Source organism: Gopherus evgoodei, chromosome 1 (assembly GCF_007399415.2).
Source record: "Gopherus evgoodei ecotype Sinaloan lineage chromosome 1, rGopEvg1_v1.p, whole genome shotgun sequence".
NCBI classification, from domain to species: domain Eukaryota; kingdom Metazoa; phylum Chordata; order Testudines; family Testudinidae; genus Gopherus; species Gopherus evgoodei.
The window spans coordinates 319,548,571-319,568,502 of record NC_044322.1 but is presented as its reverse complement, the minus strand read 5'-3'; the positions used below and the strand labels follow the sequence as shown (position 1 = coordinate 319,568,502).

The 19,932-nt window shown below is 48.3% G+C and overlaps 1 protein-coding gene across 2 annotated transcripts in view; it reads right to left on the bottom strand.

Annotated features, from left to right (window-relative positions):
* CAPZA2 (capping actin protein of muscle Z-line subunit alpha 2) overlaps window positions 1-1,287 on the bottom strand; it is a 41,915-nt gene extending 40,628 nt beyond the window's left edge. Inside the window, exon 1 of one of the 2 annotated variants that reach the window (XM_030549071.1) lies at window positions 1,166-1,287. In XM_030549071.1, coding sequence (XP_030404931.1) covers window positions 1,166-1,204 — 39 coding nt within the window. In that variant the 5' untranslated portion in view covers window positions 1,205-1,287. The remainder of the gene's footprint in view (window positions 1-1,165) is intronic. The other variant, XM_030549070.1, reaches the window with a different exon arrangement.
* Between the last annotated feature and the right edge of the window lie 18,645 nt (window positions 1,288-19,932).

Sequence of the window (19,932 nt, the reverse complement as noted above, 5' to 3'; positions counted from 1 at the left end):
ACATTAAGGCATTTTAAAAATCTTCCCTTTAATGTCAAGGAAATGTAATATCTCTCTCAATTCCTTAAAATCTCCCACACTTGAGTTGCCTCCACAGCTTCAGCAGCCCTGAAAACTTGCATTTATTAGAGACGAGTGACAGTTACATAAAGACATGAGAGCTGTACACCACCATCATGTTAACACATCTCCACACCTTGCCCCTGAAGCCTCCTTTTCATAGGCAACTGCAATGAGCCTCCCTCCAACAGAGGAAGGACAGACAAAAGGAAGAAGAGCAGCACTAACACTTGGGTTTTACAAGCTGTCCCTTCCCTGAAGCACCATTTTAGGAAGCTATTTTCAAGCCACAGAGACCAAGTAAGCAAAGACATTTTTCACACAGCCAGGAAAAGATTATAAACATCTCACTGAGCCACAACTCTGTCTCCTGGGAGGGTATTTAAGCTCTATCCTTATAATTCATCTCTCAGCGCAGGATCTGAATTCTCCACACACGCACCCACCCCCCAGCTATGGGGGTGGGCGAGACACACCACCCAAAAAGTCCCCTCCAATCTACGAGAAATCTCCCTTTATTTTACCCCCGGAAGTGAGGGGAGCCACTACAGACACCGCGCAGAAACCACCCCCTTAGTCTCCCTCCCTTCAATGGGGGAGACACTGAACTCAGCCCTTACACCCCAGCCTGCGAGGGCTCTGGAGACAGGGAGCTCCCAGGCAGGCCGACGGAGCGGGGCGAGGGGAAGGGCCCGTCTCCGAGACCCCGCCACCAGGCTCGCTCTCCCCACGCCCTCGATCAATATTAGGCGGCAGCCGCCGCCCCAGGGCGAGGATCGGTCGAGCCCCGGAAGAAGGGGAGTGAAGGGAAGAGGAAACTGGCAGCGCCTGAGGCCGAGCTCTCTGGGCCGGGCGGGCGGCCTCATCCATCGGACACCGGATCCTGCCCCCAAGTCTGGGGCCTATTTTCAGCCCTCGGACCGTACAAGGCGCGGCGGGAGAGGCCCTGGCCGGCCCCGCTGCCCGGCGCCCTCTCACTGACAGCGCCGGAGAGGGAGGAAGCTAAAAATACAAACGCCCCCACCTGAGGCGGCGAGAGCCCGGCCCGGTCCCGAGCCCCGCCAGGGGCTGCCCCTGCCCCTGCCCCGGCCCCGGCCCGCGTTACCTTCTCCTCATCCGAGAGCTGCTCCTCCAGGTTCGCCATCTTCCCGTCTGACCACGAACAGCTCCCTCCGGCAGGAAAGGCGGGGCCCCTCGCGTGTGTGGCCTCGGCGCCCTCCCCGCGCGGCCCCCAGGGGGCGGGGCCACTGCCTGCGGCCAACGGACGGTGCGCCTGTACGCATGCGCGGGCAGCGGGAATAGGCGAAGCCCGCGTGGGTGGCGGATGTTAGCGCAGCGCACGCCGCGGTGGCGGGCTGGGGGTCATCCCGCTGGCGATAGCTGCGCGTGTCGCTTAGTGGCTGTGCGTCTCGTGTGGGGCCTTACAGAGGATTATGGCCTGTCAGAAGGGACAGCTCAGTGGTTTGAGCATTGGCCTGCTGAACCCAGCGTTGTGAGTTCAATCCTTGAGGGGGCCACTTAGGGATCTGGGGCAAAAATCTGTCTGGGATTGGCCGTGCTTCCAGCAGGGGGTTAGATTCGGTGACTGGCAGAGGTGCAGTCCCATGCTGATAATCTGTGACTTGGTACATAGGGCCCTCTTTCCAGCACCCTGACTACTATACATAAGAATGGCCACACTGGTTCCAACCTAAGGTCCATCTAGCCAGTATCCCCTCTTCCCACAGCAGCTGCCAGATGCTTTAGAGCAGTGGTGCCTGTGAGCACCATGGTGCCTGCTGTGGCATTTATATGTGCCTGCCTAGTGCCCTGCAGGGGACAGAGAACTCAGGCTGTGGACATGGTGTTCTCTGTTCCCGGCAGGTGCGGGGGCGCACCTAGTGCCCAGCAGAGAAGAGAATCTGGGGACAGAGTGCTGCGGGCACCAGTGTTCTCTGGCCTCGCGGCTTCTCTCTGGATTCATATATTATGTAATATTAATTTTTTTTGTATTATTTAATGTACAAATACAAAATAAGCCTTGAAAAATTGTTGGCGCCCGCCACGGTCTTCTGAAAACATGAATGTGCTACTGGTCACAAAAAGGTTGGGGACCACTGCTTTAGAGGGAATGAACAGAAAGGGGCATTTAGCAAATGGTCCATCATCCAGTCCCAGTATCTGGCAGCTGAATGTTTAAGGATACAGTCAACATGGTGTGTCCCAGATGAGTTTGGCTAATAGTCTCCAGGAACTTACCTAATTCTGTTTTAAACCTCATTATACTTTTGGCCTTCAGGATATCCACAGCAATGAGTTTGGCAGGTTGACTGTGCATTACATGAAGAAGTACTTCCTTGTGTTTGTTTTAAACCCACTGCCTGTTAATTTCAGTGAGTGACCTTTAGTTCGTATATTACATGAATGAGGTAAACAACACTTTCTTATTCACTTTCTGCACCCTATTCACGATTTGATAGACTGCTATCATCTCTTGCCCCTTGGTTGTCTCTTTTCTAAGATGAACCAACCCAGTCTTGTTTAATTTCTCCTCATATGGAAGCTGTTCCATACCTCTCATCCTTTTTGTTGCCTTTCTCTGTACCTTTTCCAAGTCTAATATATCCTTTTTGAAATGGAGCAAGCAAAAATGCAGAGTATTCAAGGTGTGAGCATATAATGGATTTATATAGTGGCATTATTATATTTTCTGCTTTATTATATATCCCTTTCCTAATGGTTCCTAACACTGTTAGCTTGTTTTGTCTGCCATTGTACATTGAGCAGATATTTTCACAGAACTGGATTGTCATTCCACAGATGACAGTAGTCATATATATACCTCTCTGATGCTATTATCAGTAGTAAGATGATACACATGGTAACATGGACTAGGCAAGGACTATAATGGTGTTTAAAAGAGAACTAGATACATTCATGGAGGTTAAGTTCATTTCCCCTTATCCTTGGTTGCATGCAGGGGCCCATTCCATTCCCCTTTATCCTTGGTCACTTGCAGAAGCGGCCTGTCCATATAAGAGAACTAGGCGGTCACCTAGGGTGCCAAGTTAAATGAGGCACCAAATTCGAGGAAAACATCAAATTAAAAAAATATAAATAAAATAACAAAGATGTCATTATTTAAATTCCCGTGTGCATACAGAGGGAATATGAATTATTAATTCATTTCTGAGAATTTATGACTATGTCAAATCTTTTATTTTCTGCAAAAATAAATAATTATTTTTGCAAAAAAAATTCTGTTTGCGACATAGGGTCAAGATAGCCCACTCCACAATTTTGATAAGCAATAACTCAGCCACAATGAAACACATCTGCCAATGGCAAAAGCTGCAATGCTAGTGACACCTAACTCGAATATACATCAAGGTCACATAGCCGCAAATTCATGTAGAGTGGAGATATCGCAAGTTGATACGTGTCAAACGGTCATTTTAACACATCGCAGGTAGATGGTTAAGAAGCGAATGCTGTGGAAAATTGTGTTTCATGGTTGCAAAGAATAAAGAATAACATATTTCAGCATTATAAATCCAAAATGTGAGTATCTTTAAGCGTTATTAAACCTTAATGTTATTATCGGGCTGTATAATTATGAACATTTCTTTGTTATAACTGATTCACATGTAATAAATAAGGTCCATAAAAGAAAAGTAACAGCATTAAGACTTAATAGACTACGAAAATGGTGATGTCACCAGGGGCGGCTCCAGGCACCAGCACGCCAACCGCGTGCTTGGGGCGGCAAGCCACAGGGGGCGCTCTGCTGGTCACCGTGAGGGCGGCAGGCAGGTTGCCTTCGGCGGCATGCCTGTGGAGGGTCCGCTGGTCCTGCAGCTTCGGCCGACCTCCCGCAGGCTGCCGCCGAATCCGCAGGACAGGGGACCTCCCGCAGGCAAGCCGCCGAAGGCAGCCTGCCTGCCGTGCTTGGGGCGGCAAAATACCTAGAGCCGCCCCTGGATGTCACACTCCAGGCGGGTAACCATGGGGAAGGGGATTACTTTTCAAACAACCAGTGTTGAGTTATAACGTTGAAAAAGGTCATTTTGTTTCCGTGTAAATGCTGTAACTAATTGTTTTAATAGGTAAGTGAGTGTATGTTATAATCATTGAAGCTTTAAGCAGTGAAAAGGCATATTGGGATGACTGCAGTGTGGTTTAAATCGCCAACCAGGTGGTGGGTGTGTTAGCTATCCTTAACGTTATAATGCTTGCAGTCGGGAGCACAGTACATAACAATATTCAAATGCCCCATGGTAGAAAGAGGAAAAAGAAAACCCTCAGGAGCTGAGTATTGTAAATGAAAGGCTGAAAAGGAAAAGGACCAAGCAAAATAACAGGGATCCTTCCTGAAATATCTTCTCTTTAATCCAAATAAAGATGGAAGCAGTTCACAGCATCCAGATGAAGGAATTTTACTTGGAGAGGAGGTTAGCTCACGTCTGCATGGAAGCAGTTTGGAACATCAAGATGAAGGTATATTATTTCGAGATGAGGGTAGATCACATCCACAAAAAAGCAGTTTGGAAACTCAAGATGATGGAAACTTACTTCTAGATGAAGGCAGCTCACAGCATCAGACTGATATGGAACTGGAGAGACATGCAGAAATTGAAGTAAATGAAGTAGAAGGAAGAAAGGATGAGGGAGTTACAAACAAGTTACAATATGGGGACCCAGCTTCATGGCTCAGATGTGATGACAGTGTGCAGCAAATTCTTGTGGAACATGGACCCGAACAAGTTCATGAATTTTCCTTCCTTAAGGATGGAAATATAAGAAAATTCTGTGCTCAGCATTACAAGAGGAAACTCATTAATGGGGAAGAAATTCATCAAAGCTGGTTACAATATTCAGTGTCGAAGGACTCCGTGTTTTGCTTTTGCTGCAAGTTTTGTTTAGAAATCAAGCAATTGGTACATCACTTACTGAAAATGGTTTGAAGGACTGGAAAAACATATCTTCAATTCTCTCTTCATATGAAAGAAGTACAGAACATTTGGAATGTTTTCAAAATTGGAAAGAACTTGAATTACGATTGAAAAAAGGAAAAACTATAGATGAAGAAAATGTATGTGATATCAAGGAAAAAGAAGAATATTGGCCACAGATATTAGAGTGTCTGACTGCTTTAATGAGAGTTCTTGGTGGGCAAAATTTAGCGTTCCGCAGACACGTTAGAAATGAAAAATTATACACTCCAGGTAATGGAAACTTTTTAAAATTTGTTGAATACTTAGCTTTGTTCGATCCTGTCATGAAGGAGCATCTATGTAAAATAACTGATCATGAAACACAGGTTCATTACTTAGGAAAAAATATGCAGAATGAACTGATTCAAATCCTAGCAAATGCCATCAAAAAGAAAATTATAGAAGCTGCCCATTTTGCAAAATACTTCTCAATAATACTGGACTGTACACTAGATATGAGTCATGTTGAACAAATGACGATGATCATTCATTTTGTGAATATTAAAAAGTCTGCAGATGAAGATAATGTTAAAGTGCTCATACAGGAACATTTTTTGGGTTTCGTGCCACTGAAGGAGAAGACTGGAGCACTTATGACTGAAACTATTCTACAGGAGCTTGAAACAATGTCATTATCTGTTGAAAACTTACGTGGCCAAGGCTATGATAATGGGAGTAATATGAAGGGTAAAGACAATGGTGCACAAAGGAGAATGATGGAAATCAATCCTAGGGCCTTTTTCGTTCTTTGCAGTGCGCATTCTCTGAATTAGATTGTCAGTGATGCTTCTAGATGCTGTTTGGAGGCAAGCAGTTTCTTTGACCTGGTCCAATGTGTTTTGTGTTTTTCTCAGGCTCAACACGCCGTTGTGAGATTCTGACTCGCCATGTGAATTCTCTAACTGTGAAACCACTTAGTCAGACAAGCTGAGAGAGTCACACTGATGCTTTGAAGCCTCTTCACTATGAACTTGGAAACATTTATGATGTCTTAATTGAAATTTCTGATGATATTACCTTTACTGGATCGTCTGCCAATATGGCACGTTCAGATGCAGAAGCTCTTGCAAATGGTCTTTCCATGTTCAAATTTGTGACTTCACTCATTTTGTAATATAATATCCTTTTCAAGATTAACCTCACTAGTAATCAGCTTCAGGAAAAGAACTTGAACATACATTCTGCTACTCAAAAACTGCAGCAAACTAAAAATATTCTGGATGAATTCAGAAGTGATGAAGGGTTTGAAAGAACACTGGTAGATTCTCTCGGGCTTGCTGAAGAAATAGACTTTCCGACAGAATTTGAGCCAGAGCCAGTTCACATTCAGCAAAAGAAACAGCAGTTTTCATATGAAGGATGAGACACACCCATTCAGAACCCAAAACAAAGGTTCAAAGTGATTTTCTTCTTCACAGTCCTTGATACTACTATTCACTCAGTTGACAAAAAATTTCAACAGATGCAGCAGCTAGAGTCAGTATCCAGAGCTTGCAAAAGAAAACATCAAAACAGATAAAGAGAATTTTGTATAAAACAGAAGTTGGCAATGACTCATGAAAATTCAAAAGACATTGATGCTATAGATTTGTGTAATGAGCTTCAGGCTTTTTCAAGACTTAAGAAACATTCCACTCCTGAAGAAGTACTGAAGTTTGTTTATGAAAATAAACTCTCAGACAGTTTTCCAAACATTTTTATAGCTCTACACAGTCTTTTAACTTTGCCAGTTTCTGTAGCTACTGGGGAACGTAGCTTCTCAAAGTTAAAATTGATAAAAACATATCTGCGTTCAACAATGGTGCAATAGAGACTTGTTGGACTTGCCACAATGTCAATAGAGCATGAAATACCTGGAAAACTGGATCTAAAACAGAAGTGGGAAAACTATGGCCCGCAGGACCGTGCTGCCTGGCCCCTGAGCTCCTGGCCTGGGAGGCTAGCCCCTGGCCCCTCCCCCACAGCCCCAGCTCGCGATGCAAATGGTCTGGGCAGCAGGGCTGTGAGCTCCTGGGGCAGCGCAGCTGCAGAGCCCAGCCTGACTTGGTGCTCTGTGCTGTGTAGTGGCAGTGCGGCTGTAGTGCCGCTAGCCACTAGTGCTCCAGGCAGCGCGGTAAGGGGCCAGGGAGCCGGGGTGGGGGTTGAATAGAGGGCAGTGGAGTTCGGGTTGGTGGTCAGGGAGTGTGGGTGTGGATATGGGGAGGGGTGGTTGGGCAGGGAACAGGGGTTTGAATGGGGGTAGAAACATTGGTCGGACGGATGGACAAACCAAATAATTAAGCCTCTGTTTAAAAAAGAAAAAAGCTTAAAAAACATTAAAAGGAAAAAAGGGGCAAAATGTCTCCCAGTTTACTGAAATCCTCAGCCTAGATCTGCCTTTGGGGGTGGGGGTGCCGATTGCATGGTTTGCCTAGGGGCGCCAGTTGCTGGCAGCTAGTCTAGGGCTGCCCCTGGTTGCTTGACCCCTACCCGGCTCTGTCCTGCTCGACCTGTATGCCCATTCTCCCCTAGCGCTTGTGAACTCCCCCTTTTTCATTGCTCCCCCCAGTCACTGCACCCCACACTGTTGTTATTGTCCCCCCCAGTTCAACCGGAGGAGTTGGTATCCTACCTTGCACTGGTTATCACACTCATCCCCTTCCGTACCTTGTTTGGTGCCCCGTGGTCCCTTCCTATAGGCGCCCTCCTTCCCTGCCTGCAGCCTAGCGGGAAGGAGTGGTTAACAGCTCCTCCTCCCCTGACCGCACCCTCCCACCCCCCAAGATTGCTCCTGTCCCTTTTCCTGGATGGTAGTGGAAACTGGGGGAGAGAGCCCCCTAGTTGACATCTTACCACCATTAGCTTGCTCCCCCATCTGCCCTCGTGGCTACCACTACAACTGCCACTGCTGGATCCATCGCCATGGCCCCTACCAGAGCACTGGCAGCAGCGGGAATGGAGAGGGCTTCCACCACTGCCACGGCTTCTGCCTCCAGCACTCTCAAGGGAGCCCCCTTGGCTGGCAGAAAGGCCAGGGGAAAAAGAAGGGCAAGAGCCTCACCCAGAAGACAAAGCCTCCTGCAGCAGGGACCACTCCTCCTACCATGGCCCCGCCATTGGCCACGGCTCCCCCTTCCCCTGGCATTCCCTAAACCAGCTTTGCAGATGACCATCTCTCAGCCCCCAACGTGTACACCCAGGTGGCTGCAGCCCCTCTGCTCACCACCTTGCCATGTGCCCCCAGCACCTCCTCTAGTGCCATCCCTTGTAGCTGGTGTTTCTTCCCCACCCTGACCACAGGGTGCATTGCCTCCTGGTGTCTGCCTCGCCCCATGTTGAGACATAGGTGTAGGTGTTGTCACAGGTGGTGGGGCCCCCAGCCATTATGATGGCCTCCAAGATGTATGGAAAGGTCCTCTTCTTCCTTGCGTCAGTGGCCTGTCTAGGAGGCAGTGGAGAAGGGTCTCACAGTGGGGGGCCTCTAGATCCCCCTCGAGGCGCTGAAGAACCTGAGTGTGTGGATGGTTCATACCTCTGTCCTGCCTGTCCTCCACAGTGACCTTTGTTTGATAAAATCTGCTTTTTTGAAGTTCATTATCCTTATTATGCTGCTCTCACTGCTTCCTTTCCTTAGAATCATGAAATCTAGCATTTCATGATCACTTTCACCTAAATTGCCTTCCACCTTCAGATTTGTTACCAAATTCTTCCCCGTTGATCGGAATCAGGTCTAAAATGACTGTCCACCTGGTTCCTTCTTCCACTTCAAAAATTTGTCCCCAATACATTCTAAGAACTGATTGGAAAAATTGTGTTTTGCCACATTACTTTTCCAACACATATCTGGGTAGTTAAAGTCCCTGTAACAGGGTGCTGCCTAGGAGATCCAAGCCAGGCCCCTATTAGCCCAGCTCTGCTTAAAAGGGGGATTAGTTAGGACTGGCTGAGGAGGCCACCCCCTAATCACCTGAGGGGATGCACCTGTGGGCCTGAGTGGCCAGCCTGCTATATAAAGCTGGCCGGGAGGAGGCGGGTGTGTGTGTGTAGGGGGGGAGATAGGAAAGGGAGAAGCAAGGAGCTCTAGATCCCTGCTTTCAGGAGACACTAGCAGTCTCCCAGGGTGTTGGTCTGTAAGATATGTAAATAGTAGGCGGTGGGAATAGGCATGAACAATAAAAGAGCACCGGTGCATGTACTTTGGCGTGGTCTCTGACTGAGTTTGTGGAGGGGCTGGGAGAAGGCACTGCTACACATGGGGGCTTGTCCAAGATTTGGAGCCAACGACCGTGGTTGGCGACCCTGGACAAAGAGGAAACCCTCAAATGCCTGGTGAAGCAGCAGGAGGAGATGTAGTAGGCTCTGCGGAACATCCAGCTGTCCCACTAGACAGAGAAGCAGACCTTCCTGACCTGGCAGGTGGAACAGCAGTGGAGCCTGCAGGACTTTATCAGGGAGCAGACCAACACACAAGCACAGCTCCTACGGCGGGTGGTGAGTCTTGCGACGGGTGAAGGCACCCGACCCCTAGGCTAGGGACTGTGTAAAATGAGCTCAGTAGATGACCTGGATGTGTTCCTGGGGACATTTGAGCGGGTAGCTACAGGTGCTGGGGGGGAGAGGCAACCTGGGCTCTCTGGCTCATGCCATATTTGGTGGGAGAGGCTCAAGTGGTCTACATAGCTCTGAGTGAAGAGCACGCCCGGGATTATGAGACCATACAAGCTGCCATTTTGGACCGAATGGGCCTGTTGGGCAAGTGCTATTGGTAGAAATTCCGGGCCGCGTGCTGGTCCGCAGGCGTGTGGCCTCAAGCCTTTACCCAGAAGCTAGTGAATTGGGCGACTCGGTGGTTAAGGCCTGAGACGCATGTCACGGTGGAGATAATGGACAGTTTAGTCCTGGAAAAATTGTTACAGAGCCTCCCCAGCCAGGTCTGGGTGAGGCGACATCAGCCGAGTACTCTGGAGGCAGCGGTCTGATTGACCGAAGAATACATTGAGGCTGAGGGACCTGGAGGGAGGACCGGCCCCGGAAGGAGAGGAACCTGGGAGGAGACACTCTGACCCGGTTTCCGGGGCGGCCCAGGGGAGGAAGGGCGAGCGCCGAGGGGAACCCGAACGAGTGGCTGTGCTAAGCTGCTGACAATGTGGAAAGCCAGGACATATAGTACGACTGCCCGGAGATGGAGTGCGGGTGGGCCGAATTCTGTGGGTGGACCCAGGTAGAGGAGTGGACAGGAAGACGTAACCTGACCACCATCCCCGGGTAGGGTAGGGAGAAAACCCCTAGCTGGCCTGCTGTATACTGCATCTGGCTGTACGCTTGTGTGGCAAGCATTGGTAAAACCTCATTGGCTCGTCAAGGGGGCAAGAATGGCCCTTGGCTGCATACATAGGGATAAAAAGTTTTGCCAGGTGGCCCAGGTACCCCTAGAAGTGAGGAGCCACTTCAGGTGGAAGCGGGTGGGGGTCTTGGAGGGGCTACCGTATCCGGTGGTGGTGGACCAACAAAACTCCTAGACAACAGAGCATAAAGTGGGTGGACCTGCAGGATATCTACCTGGGGGAGCTGGTGGACCTGGGCCCCTCAGAGGAAGGGCCAGCCCCCACTGAGGGCCCTGTGGATGTGGTACCCACGGATGAGACTCCAAACCCACAGGGGAGTGTGGGGGAAACTGAGGAGGGAAGCTCCCACCAGAAGAGGGGATAGGTTCCGACCCCGTACCTGAAGTACTGGACGAGTGGCCCTGCTGTCATGAGCATAGTGTGATGACGTGTGTGCAGAGGCAGAGTTATGGGGACAGCCACTACCACTGCAGTGTACCTTCTGCAGGTGGGGGATGGAGCAACCACCACTGGAGGGGGCTGGGGTCCACCCGGCCACCGGTGGAGGCCTTCCCCCGGAAAGCCCCACCCCAGGTCAACAGTGAAAAGGCTGAAGGGCAGGCAGGCCGAGGGCGGCTGGGCCTTGCGGCTCTTAAGGGAGGAGGAGTGTAACAGGATGCTGGCTAGGAGATCCAAGCCAGGCCCCTGTTAGCCCAGCTCCACTTAAAAGGGGGATTAGTTAGGACTGACTGGGGATGTTACACTCTAATCACCTGAGGCAATGAACCTGAGGTAGCAGCCTGCTATGTAAAGCTGGTGGGAGGAAACGGGGTGGGGGGGAGAAGACAGGAAAGGGAGGAGCAAGGAGCTCTAGATCCCTGCTGGCAGGCGACACTAGCAGTCTCCCAGGGTGTTGGTCTGTGTAAGATGTGTAAGTAGTAGGTGGTGGAGATAGGCACGAACAATAAAAGAGCACTGGTGCATGTACTTTGGAGTGGTCTCTGACTGAGTTTGTGGAGGGGCTGGGAGAAGGCACCACTATGGTCCCCCATTTACTACCATATCTTATGTTTTCGATATTTCTGTTTTTTCTAGAAATGCCTCATCCACCTCCTCTTACTGATTTGGTGATCTATAGTAGACCTCTACCATGACATCATCCCTATTTTTTTTTTACTCCTTTTATCTTTACCCAGATACTTTCAACAGATGTTCCTCTCGCTGCCTTCTGGACCTCAGTACAAGTGTATATATATTCTTGATGTGTTCTCCCTTTTTACCCTGCTTGTACTTCCTGAAAAAGCTATGCCCCTCTATACCAATATTGCAGTCATGAGACTTATCTCACCAGGTTTCTGTGATGCTAATTGTGTCATAATTTAGACTGTGTACTAAGATTTCTGATTCTTCCTGTTTATTCCCCATACTCCTTGCATTTGTGTATAGACATCTAAATTGAGCAGATTCCCTACTGATTTCCCTCTTGTTCTTTCTATAGCCTTATTGTAGCCTTATTTCCATGTTCCTCCCAACATCTAGCCTTCTACTAAGGTCACCTTTTTTATGCTCACCTGTGGGCTTTTGTCACCTGGCCCCTTTGAAAGTAGTTTAAATCCCTTCTCAGTCGGTTGGCGAGTCAGTGTGAGAAGATACTCTTCCCCTTCTTGGTCAGGTTGTCTTCAACTCTTCTTCCTGGAACAGCATTCCATGGTTGAGGAAACTGAAGCCTTCCCATTGACACCATCTGTGCAGCCTTGCATTCATCTCCAGGATGTCCAGGTCCCTGCCTGGGCCCTTAAACTCAACTGGGACAATGGACAAGAACACAGCCTTCACCCCCGACTCTTTCACCCTTGCTCCCAGAGCCCCATTTTCACTGTTGATTGGCTCAGGGCCACACCTGGCAGTGTCATTAATGCCCATGTCTATGAGCAGCATGGGGTAGTGGTCAGAGGGACAGATGAGCGTCAGCAACTTTTCCATAATGTCTCAGACATGGGCTCCAGGCAGGCAGCATATCTGCTGACCTGATATGATGTTCCAGGAGATGGATGCCTCTTTTCCCCTCAGAGGGAGTCCCTGACCACAAATACTCTTGGACTGGGTGGCCATGAGCCTACCAGCCTTTGGGATAGGTGACTCCTCCTCTTCTGCCATTAGGATCTGCTCCTCATCTCCAGTTTTCACCTCAATGGATGTGGAACATAGAATCATAGAATATCAGGGTTGGAAGGGACCTCAAAAGGTCATCTAGTCCAACCCCCTGCTCAAAGCAGGATCAATCCCCAGATAGATTTTTGCCCCAAATCCCTAAATGGCCCCTTCAAGGATCGAACTCACAACCCTGGGTTTAGCAGGTCAATGATCAAACCTACATGGGTAGGTGTAGGAGAATTGTCTACTGCCCAAGAGGGTGAGCAGTTAATCTCCTCCCAATAGAGCATTCAGTTTTCTCCTTCCTCCTCTGCTGCTGCTGTAGTCATCTGTAATTGGCTAGCATCCTCCGTCCCAGACATTTCCACGTGCATCCTGTCGATGAAGTCCTCATGCTTCCAAATGCTTTGCAGACAAGCCACCTCCACCTACAGCTGTCTTACCTGCTTTCTGAAGGACCCATCAACAAACGCCTCCCACACCACGTGGCTCCCCCGCCTGGCTTTCATCAGTGGAGATACGCAGGCCACATACTCAGCAAAGGACCTGAGTGGAAGCCTCTAGGGTCAGGATGCCTCTCTGCTTGAGGGCCCCACAGGTGGAAGTAAAAAAAAAGCTAGCAGTGGTGTTGGCTACACACCGTTTCCCTCCCATTGTGGTTCTTTCTTGTAGAATACCTGCAGGTTAAGGTAAGGAAAAGAAACACACCCAATCCTACCTCCCTGTCTTCCTCTGCTGGTGAACTTCCTTACTCTCCTAGCTGCCTGCCTGTCATCATACATGTATTTTAACAGCCACTGGGCGCCTGTGTGCTTTTTAAAGCCTGGGCCCCACACACAGCTGGAATGAGTAACTTAACCCCTGTTGCTCAGATGCCTCTAATCTCTGGTTTATCCAATCAAACTGCGTGGCTCCCACTTCAAAGAGCCCTGCGCAAGCCCTTCAAAGAGCCTTGCTAGAAAGCAGGCACTTATTCACCTAACTGAAGGTTAACCTAGCCCAGCCAGCCAGCAACCAAGCTGAGATTTCAAAACACAGCAATCACAGCAACCAGACCAGAGTCCTTTCTAAAGTTAATCAGTAGCAATAAAGCAATAGTGCCCAGTGATACACACCAACTGGCTCACTCCCTTAGTCTCCCAGCTGCCTCTGTCTCACCAGCCACATGTCTTGAGTTTGGAGTTTAACGGTTGGTAACATGTCAGACATGCAAAAGCATCTCAGTCCAAAACCCTTTGATGAAATATTCCTGATTTCCTCAGGGAAAAAACACAATACTCTCATATCTCATTTACTAGGCAAAGAGAGATTAGCAGAGATTTATGATATATTTTGTTTCAAAGCTGATCCATTTATTTAAATTGCAGCCACACCAGTTGTCTTTTCTTTTTGAAGCATGAGGAACTGCAGTGTAATAAAATGAGTTCTGAGATCATTGCAGGGTAGTTTGATTAAGATATGCTTGCTTGTATTGAGAAATGATAAGGCTTGAAATTCCAGCACCAGTGTTATCTGGACTAAGGGCAAGACTGTTGGAAACTTTCTTGCTAGTATGAGGATTGCTCACTGTGCCTTCCTGAAAACTTGCCAGTATGGGCTTTCTCCTTTCTGACGATGATGGGTATTTTTGAAATGAATGAGATGATAGCAATGTGTCATAACTGTACAATAGAAACTAGAAGGCCTATTAAAGTTCCCATTGTATACCCAGTTATTCAGAGGTGGTAGCCTTTTGGGATTTTCCCTTTCCCCAGTACAGCTACCAATGGAGAGAAAATCACGTGGGAATGGAACAGGATGGGGAAGAATCCAGCGGAAAGTTGGAGAAGAATCCAAGGGGCATGTGTATGATACAGAGCATTCAGTGACAAGAAGAAAGATTCAAGAAGGGCTCAGGAGAAGGGACCCAAGGGTGGGGAAAAAGGAACAAGGAGGAAAGGGAAACCAGACCAAGAGAGACAGAAAGACCCGTGGAAAGGAGAAAGAACAATGCTGACTTTGGCTGTTAGTCCTATACCATCTAGGGACTCTTTTACTCTAGAGGTATTCACTAGAGTGGGGAAGGGCAAATGCCTCGCCTAGGGCTCCATTGCACCAACCTAGCTGTATTTCTGTGCCATCTCTATAGCAGCCCCCACACAAGCAGAGAGATATTACAGGAGGAGCAGGAGTAGGCAAAGGCCATCAGAGGGAATGGGCAGATTGGGAGTGGGAGGAGGCATGGCCAAGGTGGGTCCTGAACCCCTGCAGTGTCTCATCAGGCCATTAAAGTAGGACACATCAGTTGGAAGCAACAGAGGAGGAGAAGGACCTTGGAGTATTGGTTGATCACAGGATGACTATGAGCCGCCAATGTGATATGGCCGTTAAAAAAGCTAATGCGGTTTTAGGATGCATCAGGCGAAGTATTTCCAGCGAGGATAAGGAGGTGTTAGTACTGTTATATAAGGCACTGGTGAGACCTCATCTGGAATACTGTGTGCAGTTCTGGTCTCCCATGTTTAAGAAGGATGAATTCAAACTGGAACAGGTTCAGAGACGGGCTACTAGGATGATCCGAGGAATGGAAAACCTGCCTTATGAAAGGAGACTCAAAGAGCTTGGCTTGTTTAGCTTAGCCAAAAGAAGGCTGAGGGGTGATATGCTTGCTCTTTATAAATATATCAGAGGGATTAATATTAGGGAGGGAGAGGAATTATTTAAGCTTAGTACCAATGTAGACACAAGAATAAATGGGTATAAACTGGACACTAGGAAGTTTAGACTTGAAATTAGACCAAGGTTTCTAACCATTAGAGGAGTGAAGTTCTGGAACAGTCTCCCAAGGGGAGTAGTGGGGGCAAAAGACATATCTGGCTTTAAGACTAAGCTTGATAAGTTTATGGAAGGGATGGTATGATGGGATAGCTTAATTTTGGCAATTGATCTTTGATTATCAGCAGATAAGTATGCCCAGTGGTCTGGGATGGGATGATGGATGGGATGAGATCTGAGTTACTGCAGAGAATTCTTTCTTGAGTGCTGGCTGGTGAGTCTTGCCCACATGCTCAGGGTTTAGCTGATCGCCATATTTGGGGTCGGGAAGGAATTTTCCTCTGGGGCAGATTGGCAGAGGCCCTGGAGGTTTTTCGCCTTCCTCTGCAGTGTGGGGCATGGGTCACTTGCTGGTGGATTCTCTGCAGCTTGAGGTCTTCAAACCACAATTTGAAAACTTCAATAACTCGGACATAGGTTAGGGGTTTGTTATAGATGTGGATGGGTAGGGTTCTGTGGCCTGTTTTGTGCAAGAGGTCAGACTAGATGATCATATTGGTCCCTTCTGACCCTAAAGTCTATGAGTAGCACAACTTGAAGCTACAAACATTTCAAGTAGGCTGAGTCAAGGGCTGACTCAGTTCCTAACAGTCCCTGAATATGGGATGCACCAGCTGCCTTTCCCCATCTCTGGAGGAAGTGGAAAAGGATCAAGGAGCTGTAAGAGACTAAAGAGAAACAAGCAGAGCAAAGCAGGAGCAGGGCTGGCCAGGCTTTCCCCAGTCCCTAATCTGTTAAACAATATAACCACCCTAGTTTTCACAGGTTGCATAAACAAAATAGGCCAACTGCTTTCTTCCGCTTTCCCTTTCACCACACCTGATTTTTTTACAAAAATTGGTTTAGTTTGGTTTCTAAAAGAGAAACTGTAGTTTTCCAGCTGGAGTTTTAGAAAGGACACCGCCTGGCAATCTTACTTTTTTTCAACAGGAAATTGAAAATGTCCTGGTTTGTATAACCCGGTAGAGTTCCACAACAGGAGTCCAAAATTCTTCTCTCCCTGCCCTCCTTGGAGTTTACTTTTATCTGAAGATAAAATCCCAACAAATAGAAACAGTTTGAGCTAACTTCCCTACATGGGCAGATGAATGAACTAAAGGTTGTGCCTGAAGGACTCCTGTTCTCTATAGAGCTCTTCAATTTAGAGGGAGAGGGCTTGGGGAACAGAGCTACATAATTCAGGGCCCCCTGCTGCATAATTCAGCTTTAGCGTACCCTATGGAACATGGATCTTGGTCCTAACTGAGAGACTATTGTGCACCACATATTTGCAAGAAATCAAAGAACACAAAGGCCAAGATTTCCTACAACAGAAGCCTAAAGTCATTTTTCTACATACACGTTTAGGTCTCTGCTTGATTTGCAGGTGTGCTGAGCACCCAAAATTCCCAGTGTACTCAGTGGAAGGTGCTAGGGCTAAGGACTGCTGAAAATCAAGTGCAGATATGGATGCAGACGACTAAGGGAATGGCTACACTTGAAACTTCAAAGCGCTGCCTGAGCGAGAAAGTTGCAGCGCTGTAAAGCGCCAGTGTAGCCAAGGCCTATCTTTAGGCTTCTACTTTTGAAACGATGAGTTTCAGCAATGACTAGTGATGCTGAGTACCTCAGGTTCAAGGTACCCCATGTGAGGCAATTTAGAAGCATAGAGTTAAGGCCAAAGGGATCACGCCAGATCATCAAGTCTGACCTCCTGTATATCACAGGCCACCACTACCACCCAGCACCTGCACACTACACCCAACAACCAAAATGAGACCAAAATATTACAGCCCACAGGAGACTAGATTATTATGTATGACAGACAGAGGCCTGGTCTACACTACGCGTTTAAACCAATTTTAGCAGCGTTAAACCGATTTAACGCTGTACCCGTCCACACAACGAGGCCCTTTATATCGATATAAAGGGCTCTATAAATCGGTTTCTGTACTCCTCCTCAACAAGAGGAGTAGCACTAAAATCAGTATTACCATATCGGATTAGGGTTAGTGCGGCCGCAAATCGACGGTATTGGCCTCCGGGCTGTATCCCACAGTGCACCATTGTGACCGCTCTGGACAGCAATCTCAACTCGGATTCACTAGCCAGGTAGACTGGAAAAGCCCCGCGAACTTTTGAATTTCATTTCCTGTTTGGCCAGCGTGGAGCTCTGATCAGCACAGGTGACCACGCAGAGCTCATCAGCACAGGTAGCAATGCAGTCTCCTGAGAATCGAAAAAGAGCTCCAGCATGGACCGCACGGGAGGTACTGGATCTGATCGCTATATGGGGAGAGGATTCTGTGCTAACAGAACTATGTTCCAAAAGATGAAATGAAAAAATATTTGAAAAAATTTCCAAGGCCATGATGGAGAAAGGCCACACCGGGGACTCAGTGCAGTGCAGAGTGAAAGTTAAGGAGCTCAGACAAGCCTACCAGAAAACCAAAGAAGCAAAGGGAAGGTCTGGGTCAGGGCCGAAAACATGCCGCTTCTACGCTGAGCTGCATGCAATTCTAGGGGGGTCCGCCACCACTACCCCACCCCTGTCCCTGGATTCCGAGGTGGGGGTGGTAATCTCAGCCATGGCTGAGGATTCTGTGGACGGGGAAGATGAGGAGGAGATAGATGAGGACGAGCTTGCAGAGAGCACACAGCACTCTGTTAGCCCCAACAGCCAGGAGCTTTTTCTCACCCAGATGGAATTACCCTCCCAACCCTCCCAAGCCACTAGCCCAGACAGTGAAGCCATGGAAGCGACCTCTGGTGAGTGAACCTTTGTAAATATAAAACATGGTTTTAAAGCAAGCATTTTTAAATTATTGATTTCCCTGAGGACTTGGGATGCATTCGCGGCCAGTACAGTTATTGGAAAAGTTTGTTAACATGTCTGGGGATGGAGCAGAAATCCTCCAGGGACATCTCCATGAAGCGCTCCTGGAGGTACTCCAAAAGCCTTTGCAGAAGGTTTCTGAGCAAAGCAGCCTTATTCCGTCCACCATGGTAGGACACTTTACCATGCCATGCCTGTAGCAAGTAATCGGGTATCATTGCATGACAAAGCATAGCTGCGTATGGTCCCGGTGATTGCTGGCATTCAAGAAACATCCGTTCTTTATCTTGCTGTGTTATCCTCAGGAGAGTGATATTGTTCATGGTAACCTGGTTGAAATTCAGGAATTTAAGTAAGGGGACAGAGATAGCCATTCCTACTGGGCTGTTCGCCTGTTGCTTAAAAGAAATCCTTCCTTGCACGTAGCCAAGCGGGGGGAGGGGAATAGCGCTGAGCTTTTTCGCATTTGGCTATCAGGGATCTTCCGGGCTACCAGCCACGTGGTGGGTGGGAGGAGGAAGGGGGGTGATTAGCAGTGATCTTCCATGATCTTCCATGATACCAGCCATGATACCAGCCATGCGACCTTGTAGTGAAATCACATGTGCTATGTAAGGTGAATAGTGTTGTTCACTGTGAAAGAGTATAACCATTGTTCTGTAAAATGTATCTTTTTAAATACTTCTCTCCCTTTTCTCCCTCCCTCATGCAGCTGCACATTTTTCAAGTCTCCCTACTCCATCCCGAAGGCTATCTCAGATAAGGCGGAGGAAAAAGAAGACGCGAGACAAAATGTTCTTGGAAATCATGGAAAGAGCTCATCTGAATGAGTGGAAGGACATGGTATCAAATTACAGGAAAGATGCCAGTGAATGTGAGGACAGGAGGGACCAACGTGGGGATAGGAGAGACGCTCGAGATGAGAGGTGGCGGCAGGAAGATCAGAGGTGTAGGCAGGAAGATCAGCGATGGCAGGATGCAACGCTGGGGCTGCTGCGTGATCAAACTGATATCCTCCGACATCTGGCGGAGCTTCAGGAACAGCAGCGGGGGTCACAGAGTGCCGCTGCAGCCCCTGTGTAACCACCCTCACCACTCACCATGTTCCATGTCTTCCTCACCCAGACGTGTAAGAACGCATGGGGGAAGGCTTCGTGCACCCGCCCACTCCACCCCCATGGATAGCCCAACCAAAAGGCTGTCATTACATTAAAATGTTTTTAGTAGCCTTTTTCTTCCCTCCTATCCTCCTCCCAAACCACACCCAGGATACCTTGTCAGTTCTCTCCTTCTTTTTATAATGACTTTTTAATAAAGAATACATGATTTTTAAACGATAGTGACTTTATTTCCTTAAGCAAGCTGTAATCGAAGGGGGAGGGTGGGTTGCTTACAGGGAATGAGTCAATCAAGGGGGTGGGGTTTATCAAGGGGAAACAAACACAACAGTTACACCGTACCCTGGCCCGTGATGAAACTCATTTTCAAAGCTTCTCTGATATGCACCGCTTCCTGGTGTGCTCTTTTAATCGCCCTGGTGTCTGGCTGCGCATAATCAGCGGCCAGGTGATTTGCCTCAGCCTCCCACCCTGCCATAAAGGTCTCCCCCTTACTCTCACAGAGATTGTGGAGCACACAGCAAGCAGCAGTAACAAAGGGGACATTGGTTTGGCTGAGGTCTGAGCGAGTCAGTAATGTGCACCAGCGCGCCTTTAAACAGCCAAATGCACATTCTACCACCATTCTGCACTTGCTCAGCCTGTAGTTGAACAGCTCCTGACTGCTGTCCAGGCTGCCTGTGTATGGCTTCATG